The sequence below is a fragment of the Eupeodes corollae genome, chromosome 1 (genome assembly GCF_945859685.1).
Source record: "Eupeodes corollae chromosome 1, idEupCoro1.1, whole genome shotgun sequence".
NCBI lineage: Eukaryota > Metazoa > Arthropoda > Insecta > Diptera > Syrphidae > Eupeodes > Eupeodes corollae.
The window spans coordinates 22,836,866-22,848,560 of NC_079147.1; the positions used below are offsets into that span (position 1 = coordinate 22,836,866).

Below are 11,695 nucleotides of genomic sequence, written 5' to 3' on the forward strand. Positions count from 1 at the left end.
TCGGGGGCTTGACAATAATTCCCTTCTTCTACTCATGGGGGAAGTTTTCGGTAGCCCAAGCTTCTTTAGTGAGCGGATGAAGTAGCTCGCTGCTTGTAAAAGCTTTACGGGAATTCCATCAAGTCCTATCGCTTTGTTGTTCTTAAGTGCTTTAATTGCGGCAACGATCTCATCTTTACTGGGAGGTGCGGTGCGGATTCGAGGGTTAGTTTCTTCAAGCGCTTCAGAAAGTATCGGCTGCACGTTGTTTGCAAACACTGACTTGCTCATTCACCGAGCTTTTCACAGTACCGTCTACTTGTTTTACCAGGTGTTGCTTTGGGCTGTGTTCACCGGTAAACTCTTTTGTTATTATGTAAGCGGTCCTGCTGTCGCACCTGTTCATGTGGTTACGCTTGTCAGGGCGCACACTGTGACGAACCTTTCTCTTTTTCATACGACCTATGACTTCCTTATCAGTCCTTTCTCTCTTAGAAACAGGCTCCACAACTCTTTAAATTTTTAAGTTTTTTGTTCATTAAGAAGTAATGTGTGAGCCTTCGGGTCCAGTCCTAAAAATAAAATAAAACACCATCGTCTGCGGCTGCCAGCGATGTATTCGAGTTCCCTGCAGCTCTTTTCGACGATTCCTCCTCGACTTTTCTTCTCCACGTGATTCTCAATTTCAAAACTCTTCCGCGTACAATATAGTCATCAGTTTTCGAAGCGGTTATCCAATTTATTGCCTATTGTGCCTTCGTTCAATAATGTCAATGAGTTCCTGATCCGTTCTCCTATATATAGTTTTAAGTTGGAGATGCGATAAGTCCACAAAAACTTGTTAAAAGTTTCGAATAGTGAAGATTTGCAACTTTCTAGTAATCGTTGCATTTATTTTAAAAGTGATGCAAACGTAAACAATACTGATTCGACCTTTAATTTGATAGGAACGGTCGTAGCTATGGGTTCAAGCTCAGAGAATTGTTAATCTAAACATTGGATATCATACCAAATGTAGCCTTTGATTTCCGGGTTCCGCCTTCAGTAGTAACTATTGTCTCTAAATACTGGAAGTTCTCTTCTTTTTGTACTAGTTAATCAAAGGTGATAACTGAGAAATTCCGAAACTAGCTGAACATCTTAGTATTTCAAGTAATGAGTTTTAGCCAAACGATTTCTGCTGCTATCTTTACCCTTGTTGTGAATTGAGAGCAAGCATGCATTGTCTGCATTGTCTAGAAGTTTGAGATATGTTGTGAGATTCCATCTTTTTGCTCCGTTTCAGTCATGGCTGCTCTAAGCACATAAATTTACACCAATAAAAACAGAAGAGGTGACGCAATGCAGTCCTGTCTGATCATACTTTAAACTTCAAATTCTTTTGATAACTTAATTCCGTATAAGATGTTTACTGATAAATTCGCTGTTCATGCAACCAAATGCATTTCTTGAAATTGTATCGGAAAATTATCGGTTATGAAAAGTTCTCTGAAAAAAATTTCCTTTGAAACAATAACTTATTGTTGCAAGTATTTTTAGCTGAGTTAATTAAATACTTAACTTCGTAAATGTATCAATTTAAGGTTTGACTTATGAAGAATTGACTTTCAAAAATTAAACAGTATTGAAAAAAAAAACAAACAATTTTCGAAAACCAATTTTAATTAGTACAAAATTTTTGAATATAAACTTAAATCTTAAAAACATAGTTTCTGGATACAGAAGCAAGATCGTTTAGTTATTTTTATTTTTCAAGCCCTTATTAAATAAGCTTACTCATTTAAATCAGTGAACTTAAAACTCAGAGGAATAGCTGGAACATTTACAAAATATTGCTTAAAAGCTTTTTCCACCGGATAATTATATTCAATTTTAAAATTCCGAATAAGCTTCGTAAGACAAACTTCGAGTTCAATTTCAACTATTCGTTTACCAACACAAATTCTGGGTCCAAATCCAAAAGGAAGAAATCTAAACGGGTGACTTTTTTCCTTACTAAAGCCATTTCCGTGTAAACCATTATTTGTACGAAGCCATCTTTCTGGTAGAAATTCATCCGGTGGGACGTAATATTTTTCATCCAAAAACATCAAAAAATTATTTAATATGGCGTTTGTTCCCTTGGGAACTTGATAGCCTCCTAAGACGATATCACAACCAGCACTTCGAAAACTTCCCGAACCAACCGGATAGAAACGCATCGATTCTTTGATGCACGCTCGTAGATATGGCATGTCCATCATTGATTCCACAGTTAGTGGAGATTTTTTATTTGGCATGATTTTCAAGACTTCTTTTCGAAGAATTTCTTGTTTTGCTGGATTTTTAGCAATGGCTAGAAGCATTCCAGCCAAAACTGAGCTTGTCTAAAAAGAAAGAAACAATGTTCAATTTTGTTTCATTTGTAAACGGAAGACTTATACCGTGTGAATTCCTGCAAGCAGCATATCCATAGTCATAGCAATAGCAAGCTTCTTGTCAATCTTCAATAACTTCTCAAGAACACTTGGTTCTTGATATTTCTCGTTTGTATTGGCAGCCTCTTTATTCTCCAAACCAATTATGGCATCCAATACAAATTTACTTGTGGACTCGAAAATCTCTTCTTGACATCTCATCATTTTGTTAAACATCGGAGTTCGAATAGTTTTCCACATTGATGGTTTCATTTCAAGTTCGAAAATATAGATGAAAAAATCCCGAAGATTTTTAAATAATCGGAGTGCCTCAGGGTTTTCTTTATGACGTCGAATAAGACCGAAATTTCGATCTAGGGCAATCGATGTTATAGACTCAAAAGTCAGTCGATTGAGGTCTTCTTCGAAATTAGATGGAACTTCGTTTGTACTGGGATCTCTTACGTCACGGATTCTATTTGAAGAAATTGCAATATTATGATGCGAAATTTTGAATTATCGTTTAATACCTTACAACAAGTTCATCATTTAAATCGATCAAAGAATTAATGTAGAGTTTAACATTTTTTGAGTTCATAATAATGGGATTTACAGCACTTCTCTGTCTTGCCCAAATCTCTCCTTGTCTTAGAACAAAATCAGGTCAAAAAATTAAATGTTTTTAAAATTACGGACAAATATTTTAACTTACGTTGCTATAAGACCAGAAGTTTCTCCAAAAAAGTCTTTTTTAATGACATTTCGAAAATAACCAACTGTTTCGAAACCATCTCGAATAGGCCATATTCCCTCGAACCGATACATTTTTTCAATGTGCTCAGGATTGAGAACCATTAAAATATCAGATCTTCCAAAAATCCCAGGCATCACAAAAAGATCACCGAGTTCTTTTTGAAGAATCAATGCAGTCTCTGTGCTTGATGTATTTTCAAATCTTCCTATAAAAATGTAAAGCATTTTAGTATTTAGAGTATTTTAAGTTTTTCGATTTATTGTACCTCCAGGTAAATACGAACGAATGAAATCAAATTTCGATTGTCTGGGAATGTCTTTGTACGGTCGTGCATCAAACCATTCTGATTTCTGTGCAGAATTTGAAGCTTTTTTACTTGTGGTCTGTAAAAAATGAATAATTTATTTGGAATTCTGCTTATTAACGAACGCAGACTCCATGTAAAAATGGGCTATCAGATATACGATACGATAGGACAATGTTGATAAGCTTGAGTTCTAATGTTTACTGAACTTTGAAAGCCTTTAGACCTGAGTCTTTATGCAAAATACGGTGTAATTTCGTTTGTGGCATACGTCATTCCATAAATTGGCAAGAAATTGACAGGCTTAGGGTTTTGACAATACTACAGGGTACAAATTCAATACTCTCACTTGTTCTTGAGTCACGCTTATGGTTTCGACTTGTTACATCAACAAATTATCCCAGCTTAAATTTTTTACGAGGTATGCTATTACTGACCAAGAGGGAGCTTGACTAATTTATATATTTATAATGTTCACTAAAATGTATAAACAGCGCCGTGTTTACTTTTCAAATGTCAAACGATGACAGATTAAAATACGGCAGCTGTCAAAATAGTGGACTATTTGACATTAAGCTCCTCATTAGAAAACCATTTTTATAAGTTTACCGACATGTCATCTGGATTTGATGTCAAAAGCATTGAACTTTATACCAAAACCTTCATAGTTTTATTGAGGTGTTAACCAAGAGATTCACATAAGAGGGCTGATATTTCTGTTCGACACATATTTAATGATAATAAAAAGCATTATAAGTTTGCACTTCTCTGACCTTAAGATCTTGCTGCATTGCAAGTGATCTTGAAACACAAAATATCCGATCTGGAATTCGAACAAGTATTTTAGGTTTTCTTAAACAAAACATTTTAGATTTTCACGATCGATTTTGGAGTAAATCAACTAAGTTCTAAATTTAAGAAACAACTGAACAATTTATTGTTATGAATTTGATTTCATTGTTTTTATTTTTTTTGTGTATTTTTGTTTTATTTAAATTAATAAGATAAGCTATTTCATTCATCAAGACCTTTGATGAACCCCAAAAAATCTATTTAGGGGAAGTGTGGGCATTCTTAGAACACAAACTCCACAGAAAAAAATGTATTTCTACTTTCAAATAAAATATGTCAAGACGTTTTTTTAAAAAACGCCTTATTACGGTTATTTTGTTCACTTTTCCTGATTTCATTTTAATTGTTTTCTAATGTGTGTTATGCTTAAAAGATGAAAGATATTCAACCTATTTACATTTGCAAACAATCATCTCTTTTATTCAAGACGGAAGTTGATTTTTGACGTAATAATTTCTTGCTATTATTGGTTTAAAAAAAATAAAAAACGCCTTAAGCTTATCTAATGAAAACCTTTAGTTCCAAGTTAAAACTCAATAGACTAAATGATTAAGGCTGTTGTTCTGAGAACAGACCGAACGACGACGGGCAGAAGTGTCGGAGACAATTTTACTGTTAAGCACTGCTAAGCTAACACTGATCAGATTACTTCCTAGAATTGTTTAGTCTTTTTCTTCAACTTACTACAGTCTGGGACGAGTACCTGTGTCTCAACTAACATGCGTCTACAGGTCACTCGGCCTTTAATAGCTGTCTTCAGTTTCGCATTCCAAGTTGGATTATGTCCTCTCCTAAGTAGGAGTTTCCTCTACTGCGTCGTCCCCGAGATTGGATTTGAAGACCTTTCGTGTGCTAGAGCGTTGGTAGATATCATCTTTGAACCAGCCTCTAAGTCGTTGGACATTTTCTTTTCACCAGATCAGTGTCGCTGTACGAGTTCTTCATTGTATCTTCATTTCCATTCTCCATCTATGTAGATGAAACCAAAAATTACCAGAAGAATTTTTTTTTTGGAGGATCCTAAAACGTTATCATCATTTGTTTTGGAACGTGAGAGAGGAGGAACATTCGACGCTGAACAAGCAGGATTCATCGTCATCGAACAGTGCATCGAATATCGATCACCTCTAAACTTAGTGTTCATCGACTTTGAGAAGGCTTTTAACAGCGTCAATAGGAAGTTTATCTTGCTTGCTTTGTTGAGGAGGGCCACCCCAGATAAGCTCATCTGTATTCTGTATTATAGGGGTGACATATAATTAATGTCCTAATGTCACTTCTTACAAGGACGAATGTAGTTTTTCGGAGGATTTTGAAGTCGAAAGTGGAGTCAAGCAGGGTTGCATACTGTCACCAATTATTTTCTAATTGGTGACTAGTAATCTGCTGAGGGGGATATTGACAAGAAACGAATTAGCACACCTACAACATCTTGTATATGCAAACTGGATAGAGAAGCAGAAATCGTAGGGCTGAAAATAAATACGGAAAACTAAGATGCTCAGCTTTCGAACAGAAAATCTAAGGCTGCGAACGGAATGGTGTCCAATGTTGGAGGAACAACGCTCTCAGCTTGAAGACAAAGCTATGATTGTTCACCTCAAACGTCAAATCAGTACTAATAAACGGTTGCAGCACCTGGAAAATAACAGAAACGATTGCCTGGAAACTACAAACCTTCAATATTGGGAGTCATCTTTCGAATTTTCTGACCCGATGGTATATCCAATGCAGATATACGACAACGGGCCGGGAACCCATTGACACTATTAGACGAAGTCGCAAATGGCAGTGCATTGAACACACGATTCGAAAATGTAATGACTACATTGCAGGAGAGGAAATGCAGTGGAATCTTCTCACTCAAGAAGGCAGAAGAGTAGTAAGCCGAGAAAAGAACAGTCGAGGAGGAACCGTCGAGATTGGGGAAAAGCTGTGCCAATAGGGAACACCCACGGATTTTATAGGCCTGAGGACCTAAATAATTGAATTTAAGCCTTCTTAAAACTTACTAAAGAGTCGAATAATGAGAAATAAGTACGATCTTAAATGATTAAAAATATACCTAAAGGGTTTTCCATCAAAGCTGTTCGATTTTAAAATAGTATAAAACAAGTTGTATGATATCAAAAAGGTTTCATCTTTAATTGCCACCGCGACTTTGCATTGGGTCCAGTTTCCGATGACTTTGGCTTATTCGCAAAGACGACTGCTAAAGATTAAAAAAAGTGTAAAGGGGTCAAATCAGTTGCTAAATCACGACGACGGACGCCTTGGTGCAAGTGCCATGAAACCGCTCGCGCAGCTTATCAATTATGACTTGAGGTGTTTGGCACGTAGCGCCATTCTGACGAAGCCACATATCTTCGGTGAATGTCTGGCCAGCATCAATTTCAAGGAAGTACGGACCAATGACGCCTCCAGCCCGAAATCCACACCAAATAGTAAGTTTAATTCGATGCATTGTCTCGTGTAGGTTGGTGTCCAAAATTCGGCAATTTTGCTGATTCACGTACTCATTAAAATTGAACCTCAATTTTAAAGATGATTTTTCGACCAAAGTTTGTATCATTGGTATTTGTATGGGTTCAGTCCCAAACCACTCTGCAAAATTCGACATGTTGTAGTCTGCGACAGGCCAAGTTCCGATTTCGTTGTATACTTTCACGAACAGCATGCGCGTTGTTTCCGTACGGGTTTAGTGAACCAGTGAATATATTTGATTTGATGATATTTTCACAGAAAAAAAATAGCTGATATGAGCTGTCAAAAACATCCAGTCCCTATTGAAAAAACCTTTTAGAAGACCAAGCTTTGTTTTTTATCTTGATAGATAGATCTAGATAGAAAAATAGTATGAGGTGAGATTCGAATAACAGGACAACTTAATCCATTCAAAAAGCAAAAAGTATTGTTTTTTTAATTTTACCGAGAAATAAAACTTTATTTTGTCGACCGGGTTTCTTTGATACTGCATTTAAGTTTGAAATGCAAGCTTTAAAAGAAAAAGGAATTAAATAGATTATTTTTAAGGGAAAACACTTCATTTTTCCATTCAAAATAGGATTCATCCTTAACGATTTTATAAAAAATTGGCTTTAAAGAACGATTAGCATTTTCAGATAGTGCTTGTTAGATACAATATCCAGCTTTAGTTAATTTAACTAATCGACTTTCCATTTTTGAGCGGTATGTTTCGAACTGAAGCTTTATAATTAAAGTTCCTTTTCCAAATCCGTTGAAACAAAAATAAGAATAATTGTAGTTCTATCGTAGAGGTTGACTTTATTTGCTCAAGAGAGGACCTTACTACTTAATTGTCTTCTAAGTCCAAAGAAGCAGCGATTTTGTAGAATTATTCTCCGTTTGATTTCGACGTTGGTGACGTTATCTGAACTTATACGGGTGCCTAGGTAGGCAAAGTCTTTAGATAACTCAAAGCCATAGATGTAAATGATGCCGTTTTTTCCAGGACGTCGTAGTTCAATGTTCTTCCTGGATGGTAGAAGATATCTTGCCCTCGTTAACCATCTTAACCCATCTTCTCTTCTTCCGTAGCAATGCTCAAAAATGAGCCACAGAAATCAGTCTTTCATCTTAAATATAATGATTCCATTAATTGAATTCTCCTTATGATTTGGACTTAAAATTTTGTAATCTCCAATTGCTTGGCTGTAGTAAAATTTCTCTTAAAAATTCAAAGACTTCAAGTGAATGCATGAAGCAAGTCTCAAATGATTTCAATAATCAATCATCAATTACTTATTAACTTAGGTCCTCAGACCTGTTAAGTCAGTTGGGAACCCCTTAAGGGGCATAGGGCCTCTACTGCGCCTACCCGCCATCGGGTCCGGTTTCCGAAGTTGTGTTTCAGCTCCCTCCATATCTTGAATAGTGACGTTGATTCCGCCTTTACTGCCCTGCGCCATGTGCTTCACGGTAGTCAAGCTCTTCTTCCTTCTTGTGTGAGCTGGGCCTACAATGCAGTGGTCGAAGCGTATGTCCAATCCATTGCCTCTTATGCCTTCGTATAATAGAGTCTATAGATTCCTGCCTTGTCCTTCTATGAAGGACCTCATTTGATATACGGTTTGGCCGGAAAATCTTTAGGCTCTCATGACGCAAGGGTCTGTCCAGGCAATGAGTGGCGAGCGACTGAGCGCCCGAGCGAGAAATCGTATGGGGGTGGCCAGATAAGCCGTGAGTGAAAGAGCGATTTTTTAAGCGAAAAAGCGACGTCGCTCTGCAATAAAATTTGTTTTAATTTTTCAGATCGTTGAGCCACGTAGAAAAAAAAAGTGTACAAAAAAACTGAAAGTTTAATTTCAGCTGTCCAAAGGCGCCCAGTGCTATAGCAGGACACCAACAAAGATGAGAAAAATTAAAATGTCACCGATAAAGAGTGGGAAAAAGTTGGACAAATTTGTAATTTTTCTGACAAGATTTAATTATTTCATCTTTAATTACAAAGAGTGTTTTTATCCAATGCCCGAATTACCAAAAGTATTGCACAAGTTCATTTCTTATATTCAACGCATTGCTTGAGCTTCTAAAAAACCGTAAAAACCGCCATTTCTTGCTTAATAAGCCAAATGTACAATCAATGCATTTTCTTGCGATTGAAAGTTTTGAAGTTTTAAGTTTCTCCTTGGATTAGTAAATAATTTTTCAGGGTTTAAGCCTCATTTCCGATTAATACATTTGAAAGATCAATGTTTGATTCTGGTAATGCTTGTGCAGATGGAACGTTAAATTTATCCGTTTCAAGTAATTTGAACAAAGTAGATCAGTAGATCCCACCCACCTCTATTGTTAGAAATTTTTTGTCAGCATCAGCTTGCAGTACAATAGAAAAATAATGCAGGTAGTTAAAACAATGAAACCTAGAATTTTATGGACACTGAATTTGGCAATGTCTATCATCAATACTGCCAAAACCGTTAGGAAATTTCAGGCGCCGGTAGTAATCGTTAATAACATTTCGAAGGTGGTCAGTTGTTGGTATAGGCATTTATTCTTCTACAAATTGTTCCCATATGATAACGCTAGTTTCCAAGACAATGTTAATTACTGTGCTTTCTGCCCATTCGAAAAGAAAAAGCTAAATCTCGAAACGAATGACCTGTTGCGAGAAATCTGAAAACATTGAGGATACAAAAATTGTAAATAGTATACGAAGCTGCACCAACAAAACCGAGATGGCCATTTTATGAAATGATGACCTTTATGAGGCAGACAAGTGATCCAGATCCAACTGAGGGAAATTCAATGTCTCAAATTTTTTTTTTCTTTCAAACAATATCAAAATTACTGGAAGAAGAAGATGTAATCCTTTCAAGAGTCAATACGCTTACAAAAAGTACTCCTTCCACGAGCACCAGCTGCCCCAAAAATGTGCGAAAAAATACAAATTTGAGAGCGTAAACACAATTTGGACTCAGAATTTCTCGAGTTAAAAGAAGAAAGACTCCAAATTTTATAGTAAAAAAGAACAGGATAGTGATGACCTTCCTGTGGCCATTTATGGCACAATTTAACAATTTCGAAAAACTTGAGATAAGAACTGACATTCAAAATATTATATTTGAAAAACTTAAGAATACAAATAAATATTGAAATATAAAAAAAACTAACCTTGAACACAAAACCAGCAGTTGTTCTGGAATTAGTCTTTCTTTTGTCTTGTTAATTTTGGTCGAACTTTTTTCAACAGCAAATCAAACGATGGTACTGACATACAACAATATTGCCAAAATCGATCTGCAAATCTGCGAAGATTTAGATTTATGAGGTTTAAAATAAATCTACGGATTCTCGATCTTATTACAGATCTATAAATATAAACGCTACTTTTAACTATAGTAAGCTATGACGAACCGCATTTAATTATGGCAATTTCCAACGAATCGCTCAATAAAGTGTCGTTTAGTTAATAGCCGCCCATCGCTCAGAATGGTCGCTCAGCAAATCGTCACTCGGTCGCTCAGTCGCTCGTCGCGCAATGCGTGTCCAAATCTTTAGGATGTTACGAAGACATCTATTCACGAAAGTTTGCAGCTTTCTTGTAATGGCTGAAGTAACCTTCCAAGTGCTGCAACCAAAAAGAAGCACAGATTCGACAATTGAGCGAAACAGTCGTAGCTTTGTTCTTAAGCTGATAGAGTTATTCCTCCAAATTTGCGACAGCATACCAAACTCCGCTTTTGCTTTGCCGATGCGGCAAATGACGACTTGTTCGGTTCCGCCTTTGATGGAGATGATACTTCCAAGGTATTAAAAGCTCTCCACTTTTTCCATCGGTTGCGAAGAAATATTTATCTGATAAATTTTGTTTCTTCTGCTTCTCTCTCCACACTTTCTGTCATTTGATGGAGATCCATGGTCCTATGAGAGAGTAAGCAAACATTGTCCGCGTAATTCAAGTGCTTTAAATAGTATGTCAAAGTCCATTGGATCCCTCCGTTACTTGACAAAAGCTGAGCGCAGTTGTGGGAAACGATTTTATATTTATTTACAAACAACAGAACAGCAACGGTCACAGTTTTAGGAACTCTTTCTATCAATTGGCATACGAACAAACTGGAATCAAACAATGTTCATTTGATAAAAGAATTGTGGAATACCGTGGGTGATTTTGATGGTGGAAGAGAAATTGGTGTGGTAGATCGTGGATACATGATGCACAGAGATTAATTTCTAACATAAATTAATACTCCCAATTCCCAAATTGCTATTCACTTGCTGGACCCGAAAGAGAAATTTAAGAGAAAATGTAAAAGAAGAAACCAGTAAACATATATGGCTCGTTTTTTTTCATGTCACAAATACAATCAAAAATGTTAATGATGGCCGCCTTTCAGGGAATGTTTTCTGGCTGGTTTTTGACTACGGAAGTATTTTTTGGTCACACCTATTTTTCAAAAATTCTAAAATGAATTTAGAGATCAAAATCGTAGTTCTGTGGTTAAAAACTCGGTCAGAAGCAACATCTCCGGAAATGCTCACGTGCCATATTCGGAATTTTTAACTTCGAAAATGATTGGTGAGCGGGTGTGATGTTCGATGGGCTATAAAAGGGAAATTCTGTCAGTTTGAGGCTCTCTTTATGTGTTGAAAATTTTCGACTGGTGCGTTCGGGGCGAAAGGTCTGATTTAACTTCGGGCTAAGACTTTTTCAAACACTTACTTGAATCATCTTAAATCCGATAAAATAAAAAGTTAAATTTAAAAATCGTGGTTTAAAAGTATTTATTTCGATCAGCTTTAAATGAAAATTAAGTACTTCGGTTATCGGAAAAAAAGGTATAAACGTGCCTAAATTAGATATCGTCGGATTCATCATAAGATATCTCCTTTTATGACCTAAATCGTAATCTCAAAAGTGGTAACAAGGGTGCTGATTTTACTCCC

General features: G+C 36.2%; 1 protein-coding gene across 1 annotated transcript; it reads right to left on the reverse strand.

Moving 5' to 3' along the window:
* Positions 1–1,751: 1,751 nt before the first annotated feature.
* On the reverse strand, positions 1,752–11,480 carry LOC129952471 (probable cytochrome P450 12d1 proximal, mitochondrial). Its single transcript, XM_056065099.1, has 6 exons — positions 11,472–11,480; positions 3,395–3,512; positions 3,088–3,334; positions 2,906–3,022; positions 2,403–2,850; positions 1,752–2,345 (listed from the first exon to the last, which is right to left on the reverse strand). The coding sequence occupies exons 1-6, from the start codon at positions 11,478–11,480 to the stop codon at positions 1,752–1,754; spliced, it is 1,533 nt and encodes a 510-aa protein (XP_055921074.1).
* Positions 11,481–11,695: the final 215 nt, after the last annotated feature.